The sequence below is a fragment of the Calliphora vicina genome, chromosome 3 (genome assembly GCF_958450345.1).
Source record: "Calliphora vicina chromosome 3, idCalVici1.1, whole genome shotgun sequence".
NCBI lineage: Eukaryota > Metazoa > Arthropoda > Insecta > Diptera > Calliphoridae > Calliphora > Calliphora vicina.
This window is the reverse complement of record NC_088782.1, coordinates 40,587,365-40,607,574: the sequence shown is the minus strand read 5'-3', so window position 1 is coordinate 40,607,574 and position 20,210 is coordinate 40,587,365. Positions and strand designations below refer to the sequence as shown.

Here is a 20,210-nt window from a genome sequence, read left to right as displayed (position 1 = left end):
TTGATCGCTGTTTAGCTCAAAATGTGTCTATACAAAGAAAATTGATCGCTGATCAGCTCAAGATCTTCCATACATTTTCTTTGCTAAGAAAATTGATAGCTAAACAGCTCAGAATTTAAAGAAAATGTTTTGCTGACAAGATTAAAATTAGCTTTACTGAGAAAATTGATCTCTCAGAAACAGAAACTTTCTATTCAGAGTAAATTTATCTCTTTATGGAGCCAAATAATAACTTAAAATTTCTTATAAATCCTAAATAATATTTCTAACAACATATTTCATATATCCTTGATATATTAACACTTTAACCTTTAGCACTACCATTTTATATTTAATTTCTAATTATATATTAATTGTTAATTAAAGAAATAAATTATGTTTATAAATTAAATTAAAATCTCATTTAAAATTTGTTATTCAATATACATAAATTAAATATGAAAAACAAATTACATATAATCAAATAATGAATTGACCACATCAATTCCATAAACAAAAATACCAAAAACTATTATATTAATCTCTTTGCTAATTGAACGTTAAACCCTTTTGCAAAAATCACTGCAGCAAAAAATTAGAAAATATTTTACCAAACTAAATAATATAGTAATTTAAAATTCATTTTGTCAAAAATAGTTTTAATAACATTGAAAGCAAAATGTTATGCATAAACTAAAACTTATAATATGAATTAACTAAATGGCCTAAAGTTATGAATATAAATTTGCAAAATAGTTTTATTTTGTCATTGACTACATTTGCATTTCAAGCATTTCACCCTGAGGGCCAAATGTTCAACTATTAATGTGTCAGCAAATTTGTGCCTCCCCCCGAAAAAATGAATAAATAAATACTTACTTTGTTGCAGGAGATGAGCTTCATCACGTTGATTTGTCATTGGACTTTGACAGGTTGAACTGGAATTTGTTGAATCAATCGATTCATCAATATTGCAACGTGTAATACCAGCCTGCAAAAAATTAAATCAAATAAAATGCAAATAATGATGAATAATAAATTTTAATTAAATTCACAAAAAAAAATGTACAGATTTCATTAATGTGAAAGTGGTTGGGCATATATTGGAATTTTAATTAAAATATTGTTAAATTTGAAACATATAAACAAATCTTCAATTCATTTAATATTTGTTATTAGCAAAAGTGATTTAATTTTATGTCACATTTTCTTGCATTTGTGAGGTTAAAGATAATATTGATAAAATAAAAATATTGCAGGAATAAATGTTAATATCGCAGTATAATAAATATACTGCTACTTCAATTTATATAGACAACAGATCAGTAGTAAAACAAATGAAGTCTGAGTGAGGAAAAACTTATACACACTAAAGGCCTGTTTCACGATGTCGAAAGGAAAATGAATCCAACAAATTTGTATGAAAACTATTCGAAAGAATTTTCAAAATATAGTGTTTTTCATACAAATTTTTTAGACTAATTTTTCTTTCGACATCGTGGAACTGGCAGTAAGTATTCCAGCCAAAACTTTTCCTGGTTCCATCAAATTATTATTATTATACCCTACACCACCATAGTGGGGAGGGTATTATGCGTTTGTGCAGATGTTTGTAATTATGCCCTATACCACCATAGTGGGGAGGGTATTATGAGTTTGTGCAGATGTTTGTAACGCCCAAAAATATTAGTCTAACACCCACCTTAAAGTATACCGATCGACTTAGAATCACTTTCTGAGTCGATTAAACGATGTCCGTCTGTCCGTCTGGTCGGCTGGCTGGCTGGCTGTCCATATAAACCTTGTGCGCAGAGTACAGGTCGCAATTTTGAAGATATTTCGATAAAATTTGATACATATTATTTTTTCGGCTCAACGACCAAGCCTATTGAAACTGGTTGAAATCGGTCTACTATTTCACCTAGCCCCCATACAAATGTCCTCCCGAAATTGGACTTTATCGGTCATAAATGTTTAATTTATATATGTATCTCCACAAATTCCGCTCCAAATAAGTTTTAAATACACAAAATTCATGCCACCAAATTTTGTTACGATCGGTCCATAATTAGTCATAGCTGCCATATAAACCCACTTCCGAAAATCACTTTAATGTGAATAAATCGCTTAAAAATGTTGGTACACACACAAAATTCAACATACTTAACTTTAATATAGACATAAATGACACTACCTAATTTCATGGTGATCGGTCCATAATTGGTCATAGCCCCCATATAAGGCGGATTTCCGAAAATCACTCAAACATATAAATTATTGAAATATTAAAAGAAAAATGTTTTTGCTCTTTTACTTAGTGTAGGGTATTATATGGTCGGGCTTGACCGACCATACTTCCTTACTTGTTATTATTAAAAATATGTCAGATATTTTATTTTATAAATTATTAATTTTCCACTGTCAAAATGGAAAGTACGTGAAAAAATAATAATAACCTTTCAAAACATCCAAAATGGACTTAAAAAAAAAACAAATAAGAGAGCTATATTCGACTGTGCCGAATCTTATATACCCATCACCAAATTATACTTAAAAATAATTTTTATACCCTACACCGCCATAGTGGGGAGGGTATAATGCGTTAGTACAGATGTTTTTAACGCCCAGAAATATTGGTCTAACACCCACCTTAAAGTATACCGATCGACTTTGATTAAACGATGTCCGTCCGTCCGTATGTCTGGTCGACTGGCTGGCTGGCTGTCCATGTAAACCTTGTGAAATTGGACTTTATCGGTCATAAATGTTTAATTATGCCCTACACCACCATAGTGGGGAGGGTATTATGCGTTTGTGCAGATGTTTGTAAAATATTGGTCTAACACCCACCTTAAGGTATACCGATCGACTTAGAATCACTTTTTGAGTCGATTAAACGATGTCCGTCCGTCCGTACGTCTGGTCGGCAGGCTGGCTGGCTCTCCATGTAAACCTTGTGCGCAGAGTACAGGTCGCAATTTTGAAGATATTTCGATCAAATTTGGTACATGTTATTTTTTCGGCCCAGGGACCAAGCCTATTGAAACTGGCTCAAATCGGTCCATTGTTTCACCTAGCCCCCATACAAATGTCCTTCCGAAATTGAACTTTATCGGTCATAAATGTTTAATTTATAAAAGTTTTATATATACAAAATTCATGTCACCAAATTTTGTTACGATCGGTCCATAATTAGTCATAGCTGCCATATAGACCCACTTCCGAAAATCACTTTAATGTGTACAAATCGCTTAAAAATGTTGGTATACTCACAAAATTCAACATAGTAAACTTTCATAGAGACATAAATCACACGACCTAATTTCATGGTGATCGGCCCATAATTGGTCATAGCTCCCATATAAGGCCCACTTCCGAAAATCACTCAAAAATATAAATTATTAAAATTTTAAAAGAAAAATGTTTTTGCTCTTTTACTTAGTGTAAAGTATTATATGGTCGGGCTTGACCGAAAAAAAAAATTTAAAACAAACAAAAATTTTAAAAATTAAAAAAAAAAATTTGAAATAACAATTCGAAAAAAAAATTATCAAAAAATTAAAAAAAAACAACTTTGGAAAAAAAATAAATTTTGTTTACCTAAAAATATTTAAAATTTGTATTTAAGATTTGGCACAGAAGAATATAGCTCTATTACTTGTTTTAAATTTTTCTTAAAAATTTTTTTTTTCCAATTTTTTTTTAATTTGTTTCTAATTTTAAAAAAAATTTTTTTTTTGGAAAAAGATTTTATGACAAGAAAAAATGTTTGAAGAAAAAAAAATTCGGGTTAAAAAATATTTTTCTCGATTTTGACCCATTGTAGGTCCAATTTAGTATGGTCTTATATATGTCGTTGCAATGGACTTTGAAATCATTAAATATCCATATTGTCTATATTAATGACATAGTAATTCAGATATAGATAAAAAATAGGACAAAAATCGAGGTTTTCCCGGTTTTTTCCTTATATCTCAGCCATTTGTGGGCCGATATTGTCGATTTTAAATTGCAACTGAACCCGAAGAATTTCGGAGATATTGATGTATGAATTATGTATGTAATTTATTTGGGGGCTACGGAAAGTTGATTTCAACATACAGATGGACATGGCTATATCGACTTCGCTATTTATAACGATCCAGAATATATCTGCTCTGTGAGGTCTCAAATGAAAAATGTATCTAGAAATTACAAACGGAATGGCAAACTTATATATACCCTTGCCACTCATGGCGAAGGGTATAATAACAAATGGTATGAAGGTTTATTGTCACACTATTTCACAGCCACTAAACAGTATAAGTAAGACTTGAACATTGACTTGAACAGATATTAGTAAGGAATAATAAGTCAAACATCTCTTTCAAGGAGCACCTAACACTTCTATCAAAAAAGCAGCTCATAAAGTTAAATGCTCTGATTATTTTGAACACAGAGCCAAAGCTAATGCTGGATTGAAGTTTTATAAGGTTCAAAAAGTTCCAGATCGCAATGCGGGTGAGAACTTAGAGGCAAAAGAAAGTGAGAAAAAATTGAGCTAACATTTTATAAAAATTACACATGTTGTATGATGGATGATGAAACTAATGTACTGGCAGACTCTTCACAACTTTCGGATGTAGCTGATGGACGAAGTAATGCTTAAGAACAATACCAGTCAAAAAAAAAACAAACAAAATTCCCCACGAAGTTTCTTGTGTGACAATCCATTTGCAGGTTTAGCAAAAGAAGCCAATCATTTGTGATATCATATTCATATTTTTGGCCGATTTGGCATCATGTCACTATGGAAAATAGGCCCGTGAGTGGTATTCAAAAAAATAATGTTTATTTTGTACCCCGGGAAGCAAATTCACCGAACTGTCCAGAACTTCGGCCTGTAGAAAGGTATTGAGCTCTAGTAAAAAGATAATTAAAGAACACAGAGAAAGTAGCCCAATACATGTCTGATTTTTGGCGTAAGAGGACCAGCTTGTCCAAGAAAATCAATCTTTAATGGATGGATTTCCGGAAAAGGTAGATAAATTTATAAATACCGAAAAAAAATTCTGGTTTAATCATAAGTGCAAAATTGCTGTCAGTTCTAGAGAGGCGTGTTAACAAAATGTCCAAAAATGCGAGATCTTCGAGTGCTAAAGTGCTGAGGCGAACACGAGCAGCGACTCTGAGCCAAATTTCTTAATGCTCCCCGGGCAAAAAAAGCTTTTGGTCATTCGTTAAAAGAATAATGAATAATGCTAGTTCATCAATTTCTACTCTTTTAAGGGCTGAATTATTTGCAAATAATTCGAACTTACTGGAAAGCAATCAACCACTACCCGAGTTCGAAAGAGTATAAGATACTATGAAGAATAGTATCGCAGTTAAAAGGATTTTAACTGATCTCAACATACACAAGTTTCCTGGGCCTGATGTTATACCAGAACTGGTATTAAAGCAGTGTTCTTCGACGCTAGCTCGTACATTAGCTATACTTTTCAGCACTTTATACCGTGCAGCCAAAATTTCCTATATGTTGGAAGGTTGCTAATGTAACGCCAATTCCTAAAAAGGGAGAGACTAAAAACCCTGAAAATTATAGCCCAATAGCAATTTGTTCTGCACTTTCCAAAGTTATGGAGAGTATGGTTAACTATCATATTTTTAAATAATTAGAATCCAACAATGGCTTTCGTAGAGGAAGCTCTACGAGTGACTTATTAGCCTTCCTATCGGAAAAATGGTGTCGTTCCATACACCGTTTCAATAGAGTGCGGCATGGTGCGGTTTTATTTTTAAAGGATCTATATTCGACCACCCATGGTAAAAATAGAACTAACTGATTCAAAACTTTGTGATGTCTTTTCCTTAAAGTTCGGTTTTTTTCTTTTTATTTTTTTTTCCTATGCATATTCTGCATTTTTCTGCATATTTGTGTGATTGTATTGTTTTTGAAAGCAACCAAAACAAATTTTTGTTTTTCATTTAAACTATCATTTGGTTGATTTAAACAATAAGGGCGTTTAATTTTTCGAACTTTTCATATCAACATACATACATCAATTATATATGTAATTATTATATACCTTAATACATTTATTATGTTGTTGTCATATAGGGAATATAAACCATAACTACGTCTTGAAGTTCTGTTTATAAAAAAATGTTATTTTTAGATAGATACAATAGGAAATTAACCACACTTCAAAATTCTAAAATAAATTGAAACTGTTTGTATTATTTTTTATTTTTTTGAATTTCTTTAGATTACCATTGCTTTAATTATTATGTTAATCAAGTAACAAAAGCACAATTTTTTCTTTGTGCCTTTATTTTTGTTATTCCCTTACTCAGTATTTCGAAACTATTTTACCCCATGAAAAATATATGCAAACCAGTATTAGTACTCGTATTCCTACGAACAGTACAGCATCATTATTTTGATGGGGGATTGGGTTCTTGGAAGAAAACTGTCAGTCTCTAAATTAAATTTATCTAGTTTATTAAAGTACAAGTAACTAGTTATATAGTATATGCCAATGTGTGTTTTAACATGATGAGTTTTCTGCTTAATAGATACAGGGTATTGCAATACAAATTGGAAATTTATAAAAAAAAAAACATTAATTAAGGAATTCCAGGGAATATTTTTGTTTGAAATTTTACGGGAATTTTTGTTGAGGTTTTTTGGGAATTTCTTTTTTTATATACGCATACTTCTTAAAGTTATAATATTGAGAGTTGTTATGATGGCCGAATTTGTTGATAATCAAATGAATCCATAAATTTTTGTCGGTTCTAGCAACAGATAGTAGGTTGGCAAATAAATATTACGAATTGCTGTCACTAACTACAATTTCTGAGAGTATGATACCACAATATCTGGATGCATAAAATGGTTGCCACAAACATACACTTTATTACTAGAAACATATACATGATTGTTACAATTATGTGAATGGTAAACTTAAACATACTAAGGTTACCGCAATCATATAAATAATCACAGTGACCAAAATATTGTTGACAAACTTGAACAAATGTTGAAATGGTTATGGTAAACATAACTGTACTATTAACCCTTTGTTAGTATGTCCATTTCCTATCTTTCTGGCAACACATGGATTCCGAGCCAAAAGAACTGCTAATGTTGGAGGCCAAGAACGAATCAAGCCAATTTTAAAAACTGTGTTCTAAAGTAAAGCGTATCCCAGATAGAGCATTCTGCATCAATCGAATCAAATAGTAGTCTGGACTACAAGTCGAATATGGCAAAACTTCCCAACCACTTATATCTAAATAGATATTAATTGGTATTGCAACATTTGGCCGAGCGTTGTCATGATGGAATAATACTACGGTTTCATGGATTGCCGCATATTCTGGAAGATTTTCGGCAAATTCTCTCTTCAAACGAATATGTTGCCTTCGGTATAGGTTTCCTGTGATGATCTGGCCAGATTTTAGTAGCTCATTATTGATAGGACAGTTTTGGTTCCACCTTAGCGCCATGGATATTTGGCTTTGGTATCGATTCGGTTAGCCGGGCTTCACATAAAATATAATTCGCTTTGGGTTATCGTAATGGATCCGTTTTTTCATCGCAAGTAATGATTTGGTGAAAAAATTATTTTCTTTTATACCGCTCAAGCATCTGGTCTTTATGTAGTCCCAGTTTAGCTTCAATTGTAGGATTTTATGAAATCCCAAATTAGTTTCAATCTTAGGTCTTTATGAAGTCTCAATTTAGCTTCAATCGTAGGTCTTTATGCAGTCCCAGTTTAGCTTCAATCATAGGTCTTTATGATGTCCCAGTACTTTTGTGGTTCCCGTTTACGATTATTTAGCTTCAATCGTAGGTCTTTATGTAGTCCCAGTTCAGCTTCAATCGTAGGTATTTTTGTAGTCCCAGTTTAGCTTCAATCGTAGGTCTATATGAAGTCCCAATTTAGCTTCAATTGAAGTACCAGTTTAGTTTCAATCTTAGGTCTTTATGAAGTCCCAATTTAGCTTCAATCTTACGTCTTTATGAAGTCCCAGTTCAGCTTCAATCGTACGTCTTTATGAAGTCCCAATTTAGCTTCAATCTTAGATCTTTATGTTGTCCCAGTTTAGCTTCAATCGTAGGGCTTTATGTGGTCCCAGTTTAGCTTCAATCGCAGGTCTTTATGAAGTTCCAATTTTGCTTCAATCTTGGGTCTTTATGAAGTCCCAATTTAGCTTCAAAATTAGGTCTTTATGAAGTTCCAGTTCAGCTTCAATCGTACGTCTTTATAAAGTCCCATTTTAGCTTCAATCGTAGGTCTTTATGTTGTCCCAGTTTAGCTTCAATCGCAGGTCTTTATGTAGTACCGGTTTAGCTTCAATCTTAGGACTTTATGAAGTCCCAGTTTAGCTTCAATCTTAGGTCTATATGAAGTCCCAGTTCAGCTTCAATCGTAGGCCTTTATGAAGTTCCAAATAAGCTACAATCTTAGATCTTTATGTATTCCTAGTTTAGCTTCAATCGTAGGTCATTATGTAGTCCAAGTTTAGCTACAATCTTAGATCTTTATGTATTCCTAGTTTAGCTTCAATCGTATGTCTTTATGAAGTCCCAGTTTGGCTTAAATATTAATTCTTTATGTGGTCCCAATTTAGCTTCAATCTTAGGTCTTTATGTAGTCCCAGTTTAGCTTCAATCGTAGGTCTTTCTGAAGTCCCAATTTAGTTTCAATCTTAGGTCTTTATGTAGTCCCAGTTTTGCTTCAATCGTAGGTCTTTATGAAGTCCCAATTTAGCTTCAATCTTAGGTCTTTATGTTGTCCCAGTTTAGTTTCAATCGTAGGTCTTTATGTGGTCCCAGTTTAGCTTCAATCGTAGGTCTTTATGTATTCGAATGACACCCAATTTGTTTTATAGTAAATGTTGGCCATAATTTTCAAACCAATATAATTCCTTAACATATTGCTCTACCCTTTAAGAACTAGAGTATACATAGATAGATTTTTATCACTATACAAAGATAACAAACTTATACAACTATATATATTAAGTTCGAGTGTAGACATAAGGACGACAAGTACGGTCTTTGTGTTTATTTTTTACTTGTCTTCATACAACAAGGATGTTTGTTTGGTAGCAGGAATATTAGAATGGTCCCGTTTGTATGGAGAAAACATAAAGTAAAATGAAACATCCAAAATGTTTTTGGGCCATCCTAATGAAAATACTTGTACTCTTATTGTAGTAGTAGTGGTGACACTAAAGGACTCTTTCCAACACACAACCACTCATACATTTATAAACTCACACCCTCATCCTTTTATAGTTGTAGTTTGTGTAGTTTTAGTTTCTTTCTTTAGCTTTTTCCACAATATTATTCATCCATACATCTCATACGACTACATTGTTCTTCTTTATGCTACAAATGTTATTCACAACCCAATTTTCTTTTCTGTGGCAAAAACTAATTTTTGAATTATTTTTAAATTACTTTGTATTTACATTTTGACTCTTTAGTTTAAGGTGGTTTGTTTAAGGTAAAATTCAACTTTTGAATTTGGTTTTCCAGAAGTTATACAATACAAAGAAAAAGGAAAACTTTGCCAAGCACATGTAGCAAATTGTTATGGGAAGCCAAAGTATTTATGAGAATATTAAGTGTATTCGCAGTTTTAGGTAAATTATGAAATTAGTTAGTAGATTTGTAATTAATTTATGGGAACTGTGTTTAGTTTGATAAATATAAAGTGGAATTCTTAAAGTTTTATAGTGCTATACAGAGAATATAATTAAGAGACTGGCAGTTTTCTTACAAGAACCCTGTCCCCATCAAAATGATTATGCCTTACTATTTGTGTAAATACGAAAAGCAATACTGGTTTGAATATATTTATATGGGGTAATATTTAGTTATTATTTCGAAATACAGAAAAATTTTATAAAACATCAAAGAAGCACAACGAATCATTTGGTCTATGGTGACTTGATTACCATAATAATTAGAGCAATGAGGATCTAAAGAAATACATTAAAATTAATATTCACAGCTTCACTTCAGTTAGAATATTGAGGTATAACAAGGTATGGTTAACTTCAGGTAGAGGAACGCCTAAGTCAATTCTTATTTCATACCGTTGTACATCTGTTACTTGACTAGACCAAAAATGTATTAAAGTTTCTAATAATCACTTCATTTCATTGATAAATTTATAAGTTGCTATATAAAAACTATGTAACTGTTGAAAAATATCAGTAGGACGCTGGACAATAATTCGAAACAGACAATAGGCCACACAGTAGTAAAAATTTCACATAGTCAGTGCTGTGCCATCCTGTTTTTCAATGGGTTCATAGTTCGAATGGGGGCTAATGGGCTGCCCCCCAAAATTTCTAACCTTTTTTTTTAAAAAAAATACAAAAAATTTTGCACTTAGGTAGTTCCCTTTTACAATGCAGAAATTGAAAGGCAGACAGACGACGTTTGTAGGCGAGAGGTTGAAGATGTAGAGTGTGTAGTACAAGACTATCTGTAATAGAAATTGTTTGGTTCTCTTCACCACTTTTCGCAGTTTTCATATTGTTGCTTCATATCATTTTTCTCACATCAATGTTTAAATGCATTTTACAATGTAAATATATGACTGCATCTGTAATTTCTGAACATTGCAGTATTACTGCGAGTTTTGGAATTAAGTATTTTTCATTTAATGGAATAAACTGGTAATGCAGTTGATGTTCATTATAACAGCACCTATGATAAACTGAATGACTGCAATTTTCGGTTACTAATTACATACACAGTGTCATCTTCTGGTAGTTTCAGGAATTATCTATTTAACGGACAAAACTAGAATGTTCTATTTCTAGTTTTTAGCAGCTATGTTAATGTTAGTAGCTTTAACAGTTAATATTGTTATACTTACAAACAATGTTAATAAAAGCATATTATCAACATTTTTGATAAGTAGAATTTTGCAAGCATCCGTTACAGACCGTTAAATTCAAATAGCTAATGCAACTTCGTAACAATAAGTTGACAAATATGGTATAATATGTTAGACCATGTAACAATCTTAATATTTTTTCCATACACATAAACAAATCGATATACCTATATATGAAAATTTTTGTGCATCGAGTATATTTTAAAATTTCGAAGAATAAGCTATTATTTTTACAAATTAAAAACGGTGATTTATTTCCTTTAAATAACCCGTTTTATTGTAATTGCAAATATTTATTTAAATTTACATAACAATTTAAATGGTCACTGTCACTGTCTGGTAATACACACACTTTATAATTTACAAGAATTTCCAGCGTATAATGTTAAGAAAATGATAAACTGATTGACTGCAACTTGCTGTTACTATTTATATACACAGTGCCAACTTCTTGAAGTTTCATGAATTATCTAACGGACAAAACTATGCTATATTTCTAAAGCATTTTTATTTCTTGAGCATTCAATGTTATATATGACAATATATACAAAAGATGGTGGATGTGGAAATCATACATTAAAACCGTTAAATTCAAATTAATAGTGCAATTTCGTAAAAGTATTCTGTAGATTTTAATTAAAATTAAAAATTTTGTGTTTGTTGGTAACGGTAGTTAGAGGAAACGATATTTACGATTATATAGGTAACGATATTTTTGATGTAATGGTAGCCAACCACGCTAAAATTTAATGTAAGTGCTTTTTATTTTTTTCACTTTAAATGCTCATAACTTTTGACTCAGAAGTGATTTTGAAATAATTCGTTTATATAAATACTTAGTGAAAATCGAGACTAAACTGTAAGATATAATATATAGTTGTAGTGTTTTTTTTTTGTTGGCCAGTACATTCTAGATATAAAACCCATTTTATAAGCCCCAATTCGTTCAGAATTATTTTATAGAGGACATTCTTTGCCTTGTTAGACTTGCAATAACAAATATCGAACTTTTTTTCGTAAAATTTAATTTCAAAATATTTACAAATAAATAAATAGTTTGCCTCGTTTTGAAAAAAAATCTTAATTAATACTGTCCAACAAATAAGGCTTTTCTATTGAAACAGAATATAACTCTAAAAAACATGTTGAGTAGACAATTTTTGTAGAATAAACTTATAGGCCGGCTGGTCTGAGTTTTTTTACAGAGAGTGGGAGTTTACATTTTATTATCGAAAGGAGCATTATACTAAATGAAACAAATTTTGTTAAAGTTAATGCCTGAGAGAATAATTGTCAGAGTTATATTATGGAAGTTTAAGGTGATAATTTTTGTGGAAGACTTTTATCCTCTAGCTCCTCTCTTTAGAGGTCAATTTGACCCCTGTTTCGAGAAAATCAAAAAAAGTCCTTTCAAAAAGGATATTTAAGGATTAAAATATATTTTTGCCGGAAAATTTCAGTGGGATTTAACAAAGACACCAAAGTTTTAAATAATGTTGTTAACGCTTAATTAGTAAAATTACACGCCACCTTACATCTCACATTTTTTAAAAAAAAATCGCCAAAAATCCATTTATGATCTTATTAAGCTGAAATTTAAAATAGCTCTTGAGAATATCTACAAAAAACATGCATAATTATGTAAGTTATCACTTTTAGTTCTAGAGATATTGGTATATTTATTTATTTTTTTATTTTGCTCTATTTTTTTTTTTTCTTTTAGATATCGCGGGCCTACGGAGGGTCGATATTTGTAATAAAAAACTATAATTGTGATAAAATACAAGCAACTAGCTTAGAGTTAACTCGTCCCTATAAAAAGTTACTCGTAAAAATGACCGTATTTTTATGCATACACATTTTGTGAAAATGAGCGAATTCACTTAATTGTGAATAAATTCGAAAAGAATCCATCGATTTTTATGATCGGTATCTCATTTTTTTTATCATACTTGGTTTGGCGATAAAGTAATAAATCTGAACAATTTTTGCCTTTTTTCGATTTTTCATAATATTTTTAAAACAAAAAAAATTTGCTATTTTCATGTAAAAAATATATTTTTTGCTTCAATTTGTTATTACAAATCCGAAACTACTGAGCCAATTTAAACTCAATATATATGTGAAAATTTGCATATAGCATGGGTAAAATATTTTCAAAATTCAATCAATCGAAAGAAGAACATTAATTACTCAATTTTATGTATATCCAAGAAAAAACTAAAATTTTGTGAAAATGAGCGAATTCAATGAATTGTGAATAAATTCAAAAAAAAAAACCATCAATATTTATGAACGATACCTTGTTTTATTCCTATTACATGTGGCTCTGCGATAAAGTAACAAATCTGAACCATTTCTGTTGTTTTCGATTTTTCATGATTTTTTCAAAACAAAAAAAAATTACCTATTTTCGCTTAAAAAATATATTTTTTGCTTCAATTTGTTATTATAACTCCGAAACTACTTAGCCGATTGAAACGCAATATATACGTGAAAAGTTGTACATAGCATGGAGAAAATGTTTTCAAAATTCAATTATTCGAAAAAATAACATTAATTACTCAATTTTATGTATATCAAACAAAAAATTAAAATTTTGTGAAAATGAGCAAATTCACTTAAATGTAAATAAATTCGGAAAGAATCCATCAATTTTTATGATCAATAATTTTATTTTTTTGCTATTATATGTGGCTTTGCGATAAAGTAATAAATCTGAACAATTTCTGCCGTTTTCGATTTTTCATGATTTTTTTAAAACAAAAAAATTAGCTATTTTCATATAAAAAATATATTTGTGAAAATGAGCGATTTCACTTAAATGTGAATAAATTCGGAAGGAATCAATCGATTTTTATGATCAATATCTCATTTTGTTCGTATTATGGCTTTGTGATAAAGCATTAAATTTAAACTATTTCTGCCGATTTCGAATTTTCATGATTTTTTTAAAACAAAAAAAATTTATATTTTTATGTAAACAATATATTTTTTAAAGATTCTGGTTATTATAATATAAAACTCCAATTAATTTCTCTCACCACTTGTTACGAATTCTACTTACCGCAATTAGACTACTGCTAACAACAGCTTTACCACCTTTGGCATTCGTATTAAAATGTTCAATTACTTCCCAATTTGATTTCTTTGGCGTCGACGCTTGCTGGGAGCCAGACTGTGACGCTGTGGTGCTTGTCTGGCCACCAACACCCAAATCCAATGATGGCTGTTGTATAGCAGTGTTAGGTGATTGCTTCAGCGAAGAGGAACGATTGAAAAATTTGTGTTTTTTGCAATCCTAAAAGGGTTAAAAGTTAAAAAGAAAATAAATATTGGAAAAAAACATGTATGGCTGCCAATAGCAGTTTAAAAATAAACTGTTAAATTTTAAAGAAAACAGAATATTATATAAAACTTACATCTTTGGCAGATGATGGACTATTGCCAGCTGCACCATGACGTATGCCACGCAAGGACAAACGTTTTGACCAATCTTTTTTCTGACTCTCCGACGACAGCGAACGAAAGATGTGGGTGTTTGTGCTGGATGAAAGATGTGACATCTTGCAGGCAGTTGGTGTTTTTTTTATTTAGTTACAAAAAACTAGCTGAAAGTTTATAAAAGAAATACAAAAATAGCTTAAAACGTGTGTTTTACATATGAGTTATGGATATAAATAAATGTTAGACTTAGTTGGGAAACATGAGGGCGTATGAGTGTTGTTGTATTGCAAACAAAAATTCAATATTAAGTATACGTCACATATGTTTATTATGAAGACTGAAAAATATTAAGTCATCATCTCAGTTGAATATGTTTTCGCTTTAGCGAAGTTTAATTAAACAGAAAGTAGTCATTGCTATTTCTATATCATATTGCTAATTGTACTACAGATTTCATTAAAATATTTATACATTTGCCAAACTGTATTTCTAAACTATCACACAGTGTTTTTTTTCGGAAATAATTCGGTATTTCGGGAACTATTAGAGATATTGTTACGAAATTTCACATGGTTGGAGCTGAGGTGTTTCTGAGTTGATCAACATCTGTTCAGCTACCTAGAGATAATGGAGGCCAGTGCGTAGTCACTCAAATTTGGTAACCTCGGGTCACATATTTAAAAAAAAATCCATTTATAAAATTTTAAATATAAATAGTCCTGAGTAGTTATACAAAAACTGTGCTTACATGTGTATGTTATCTTTATTAGTTGAAGCGATAAAGTACTGCACTCAACATTACCAAATACATTTTATGCAAATAAAATGTTTGTTTTAACAAATTTGGCACGTTCTTTATTTATTTTTAAAATAAATATTTTCAAACAGCAGCGTCACTTACAAAAATAAAAGTTTATTTCAATAACACACAAAAACAAATTATTTTAAGTACTCAAAATTGCCAAACAATAAAGTAAAGCGAAAAAAGAGTTGTGTTTCTCTTGCTCTTGTCTGCTGTCTATATTTCAAACATGCAAAAATTTAATTTTCCTTTGTTTTAGCGCAAGATACTTTTTCTGTTAAAAAAATCTAAAATTTCTTTTGATATACATAAATATTTATGTGGGAGAAAGTGAATTAGTTTATTTATGTGTGTTCATGAGTTTGATTTTGATTTAACAGACATGTAGATGCCCCTATAGAATAAAGTTTTGTTTATGTCGTGACACATGACTGACGTAAATGCTAAACAACTGCCAGAGTGTGTAGAGATTTGAAAGAAAATTTTAAAAAAAAAGCTGTTAATACCAGTTCCATTGTTGTAGATGTTTGTTAATGATTTTTATATAAAAGAAGTTTTTTTTCTCTTGGAAGACGATTAGATTGTTGATTGAATAACTTCAAGAGAGAGGGGAGTTTAAAATACCTGTAACATATATACAAAAATATTTAAGATTTTATGATTTAAAGACAGAAAATCCATTTTTTTGGTGCACAGATTCCTTATAATCAAACACAATTTGAAGTTACTCAAAAATTTTTGCTTAGGTTTATCTTTTATGGAAGATCAACGTTAAAATTTTATATAAGATTTCAATTGTATAGAACTTTTTAACCATTTATATAAAATTAGTGTCATTGTAATCCATATAAACCCTAGTTTTAATATATTTTTTTTTTAAATCCTCTTTTTGAACACAAGATACTGAATCAAAAAATTTACCTTGAACAAAGGATAACTCAAAATTGGCTAAGAAAAAATCGGGACAACCTCGATTTTTGGCCTATTTAGTATTTATATCTGGATTACTAAATCATTAATATAGAAAATATGGCTATTGAAACATAGTTGGACCTACAATCTGTCAAAATAGGGAAAAATATTTTTTAACCCGAATTTTTTTTCACAAAAAAAAATAGTTTTGTCATAAATTTTTTTTCCACTAATAAATTATAAATATTTAAAATTTTTATTTTAAAGTATAATTTGGTGAAGCGTGTATAAAATTCGGCAAAGCCGAATATAGCTCTCTTACTTGTCAAAACCAGAAAATGTTACTTAAAGCCACAAAATCAATTTGTATGGAACTATAGGCATTTCAAAACCGAATTTTTCGAGTATCAAACGAATGCATTTGTTCTCTTTCTATGTAAACGAATTCTGATTTGGGTATCATTAACTCCAATTTCATACGAACAATGTATCAAATAACAATTTAAAAGAAGTCTCTTTCTCAATCGAACGAATCCAATTTTAAGCAACTTCGATTTGATTTAAAAAATAAAACACCAACGACATTATCAATTAAAGAACTCTTACGTATAAGTAGTTACACTGTGATAATTTCAAGCAAAATCCATTGAATAAAGAATTACTTCAGAACCGTTTCGTCAAAAGAGTATCGTAACAAAATTAACTAATATTTCAACATATGAGCAAATAACGTTGGTCGTAGAACCAACAAGTATATATGTATATCCGAAGCTAGTTGCCACAAATACTTTCTGTCAATAAGATTTGTTTGGTATTGAAAATGTGAATTACAGATCCATGATTTCACCTATACTGTTTGAGCATTCATAAATAAAATTATTTTTTGTTTGCTTCGAAAATGTCGAATTACTAACAAAGCGTCATATTCGGGAAGTTTTGCTTTACTTCTTTAATTTACAAAAAATTTGCCGCTAAAGCACACCGATTACTCACCAAAGCTTATGGTGAATGTGTTCCCTCGGTTTCAATGTACGAGAGATGGTTTGTGCGGCCCAGGCCAACCAAAAAAAGCTTGAAGACCAATAACTAGAGGCATTACTCCATGAACTCAACAAGACCTTGCAAAATTATTGGAAGCTACTCAAGTAGCAATTTCAAAACGATTGCTAGAAGCAGGATTCTTCCAAAAGCAGGGAAATTGGCTACCACACGAATTGAATGCTAGAGACCTTGAAAGAGGATTTTGCATGTCCGCAATGATGCTTGAACAGTACAAAAGAAAATAATTTTTGCACCTAATCATTACTTACGACAAAAAATGGATCTATTACGAAGCGTTAGAGCTCATATGCGAACCAGGCTAACCAGCCGATTCGAATCCAAAGCCAAATATCCATTTCGCTTAGGCAATTATCTGTATTTGGTGGGAGCAAAGGAGTCCAATCTATTATGAGCTGCTGAAATGTAACCTGTACCGAACACAACTGATTCGATTGAAGCGAGCATTCGCCGAAAAACATTCAGAATATGTAGCCAGACATGAAACCATAGTATTCTATCATGACAATGCTGGGCCTCATGTTATAATACCTATTAATATGAATTTAGAATGAAGTGGTTGGGAAGTTTTGCCTCAACCGCCTTATAGTCCAGACCTTGCCCCGTCCTGGGATACGCTTCCCTTCAGAACAGAGTATCCGAAATTGGCTTATTAATTCGTGCTTGGCAGAAACATGGGAAAAGGTCATAGCTAATAATGGCCAATACTTTGAATAAATTTATATTAAACAAATGTTTCAAAACAAAAGCTATATTTTTGAAAAAATTCCCCATGTTTAAGTTATACACTCACTAAAACAATTTATTTACTAAGTAATGGAGCTATTAACTCGAATTTTGGAATTATGACGTTGTGGCAGCAAATGAGCGATACATATTCATTATAAAATAAATCTAATATGAAGAGCAAGTTTTAAATGAGTTTACATTACATTTTTTGGAGCTATGCTTTAAAGAATTTGAGCTAGTTGGACATGATCCTGAATTCAAGTACAATATAAACGTATTAAGAACTTTTTTATGTCGTTCATTAATTCGGGGTTTAAATTGAGTAACTAATTCTTTAGTAAATTAATTATTCACTATTTCTAAATTATTTATAACAAATTGTATTATACATCAAGCTCTATCAACGTTGCCGAATCTTTGCTTAATAAAGTGGTCTTGGGGAGTCACACAATAAAGGGAATCTGTCCTAAGTTTGATATCATTGTCAGTGAACGTGGTTAATTTGAAGTTAGGGAGTGCATCATTGATGCATTTACAAATACGCAAAAAGTTTATTACCATGTTAGACAAAGACGTTCAACGATGTTCAAAATCATGTATAAGACGAACTCCATGCTTTTCTTGCAACAAAACTTTAGTTTGCAATATTTGTGTTTATCATTCGATTTGTTAAATATTTTGCAACACTTACGTACGCGGTTAATAACATCACTGCTATACATATATTTTAGGAGCATGGTCTGCATCTATTTCAATGTAATCATTATAAATGTCATCCTCAATATCACTTTCGAAGACCGTTTCAAAATCACATTCTCCATCACATTTAACTCCACTTTAATCTAAGTTAGTATTTTGATTATTAATTGCGATTCTTCCTTTTATTTTCATTGGTTCAGGTCCTAAGATAAAAATTTTTAAAGATTTGTTTTTAGAATTGTAACTTCTTGCAGTAATATTTATATATTTATAGAAGATGCTATCAGAGCACTCATCTACAGTGATCGAAAATCCCTTTGTCTTTAGTTATTTGTCGAATTTCAGAAACAATACAATTTTTGTGAGTCATTGTTACATATTTAAAATTGAAATTATGAAAAATTTTAAGCAATTTAATAAATTTAAATACAGGTAAGCCTCCATTTACGCGGTACTTTATTTACGCGAATTCGATATAACGCGAACTCAAATTAGCAACCATTTTTTCAAATACGCGACTTTTTTTTACACGATTTTTATATAACGCGGCAACAAACAACAAGAAACGAAAAAAACAAGCAAATAACAGATTTCTTTTTTGAAAACTTCGTTAATTTTTATGAATTTTTTGTTATGTTTTGATCTCTTTTATGCATTAGAATACTGACGTAACTACATTTTTATTGTTTTTACAGGATACGTTATAAAGTCAATAATAATAGAGTATTCTTGGCAACTGTTCAATCAATAAATCAATCAATCAAAAACTCGATTTTGAATTTTTGTGTAGTTACGTCCGCTTTCATTTAAAGGGACCATTTGACTCAGTACTGGTAGAGTTTATAGTTGAAACAATAAGTCGACTTTCGAAATTTAATTTTTTTAAATTTTTGAATAGTCGACTTCTGCTATTAATTTAAAGTAGACCTTTCGAATTTTCTCGACTTTTTCGACTTTTTATCATCTTTTAATGTAAAATATACATATATAACACAAAATCATCAAATTTTTGGAGGCTTCTTAAGCCACTACACAGTTTTGATGTATTGTGGTTCCAGTAGTACAAAAATGGTAAAATTTTTAAATTCCATGGATAAATTTTTTTTTTTTTAAATTATGAATTTTTTTTAAACGTTTCTCCACATAATTTATGATACCTCAAAAACGGTTAGTCCGTTATTATTGATTATTGATACTTAAAACAGTTCAAATTTACATAACCTTTAATCCGGTTATATGTTGCGTTTTAATCGGCTCAGTAGTTTCGGACTTATAATAACAAATTCAAGCAAAAAATATATTTTCTACTTGAAAATAGCAAATTTTTTTGGCTTTGCAATAAAGCAATAAATCTAAACAATTTCTGCCGTTTTCGATTTTTCATGATTTTTTTAAAACAAAAAAAATTGTATATTTTTACATAACAAATAATTTTTTGCTTCAATTTGTTATTATAACTCCGAAACTACTGAGCCGATTAAAACGCAATATATATGCAAAAATTTGTACATTGCGCGGGGAAAATGTTTTCAATCAATCGAAAGAATAGCATTAACTACTCAATTTGATGTATGTATATCAGACAAAAAAGTTAAATTTTGTGAAAATGAGCGAATTCACTTAATTGTGAAGAAATTCGAAAAGAATCAATCGATTTTTATCTTCGATATATC

General features: G+C 30.5%; 1 protein-coding gene across 1 annotated transcript in view; it reads right to left on the bottom strand.

Annotated features, from left to right (window-relative positions):
- Nucleotides 1-14,490, bottom strand: part of LOC135955418 (uncharacterized) — a 198,497-nt gene extending 184,007 nt beyond the window's left edge. Inside the window, exons 1-3 of the mRNA XM_065505769.1 lie at nt 14,312-14,490; nt 13,957-14,190; nt 859-970 (exon numbers count right to left, since the gene is read on the bottom strand). Coding sequence (XP_065361841.1) covers nt 859-970; nt 13,957-14,190; nt 14,312-14,455 — 490 coding nt within the window. The 5' untranslated portion in view covers nt 14,456-14,490. The remainder of the gene's footprint in view (nt 1-858; nt 971-13,956; nt 14,191-14,311) is intronic.
- Between the last annotated feature and the right edge of the window lie 5,720 nt (nt 14,491-20,210).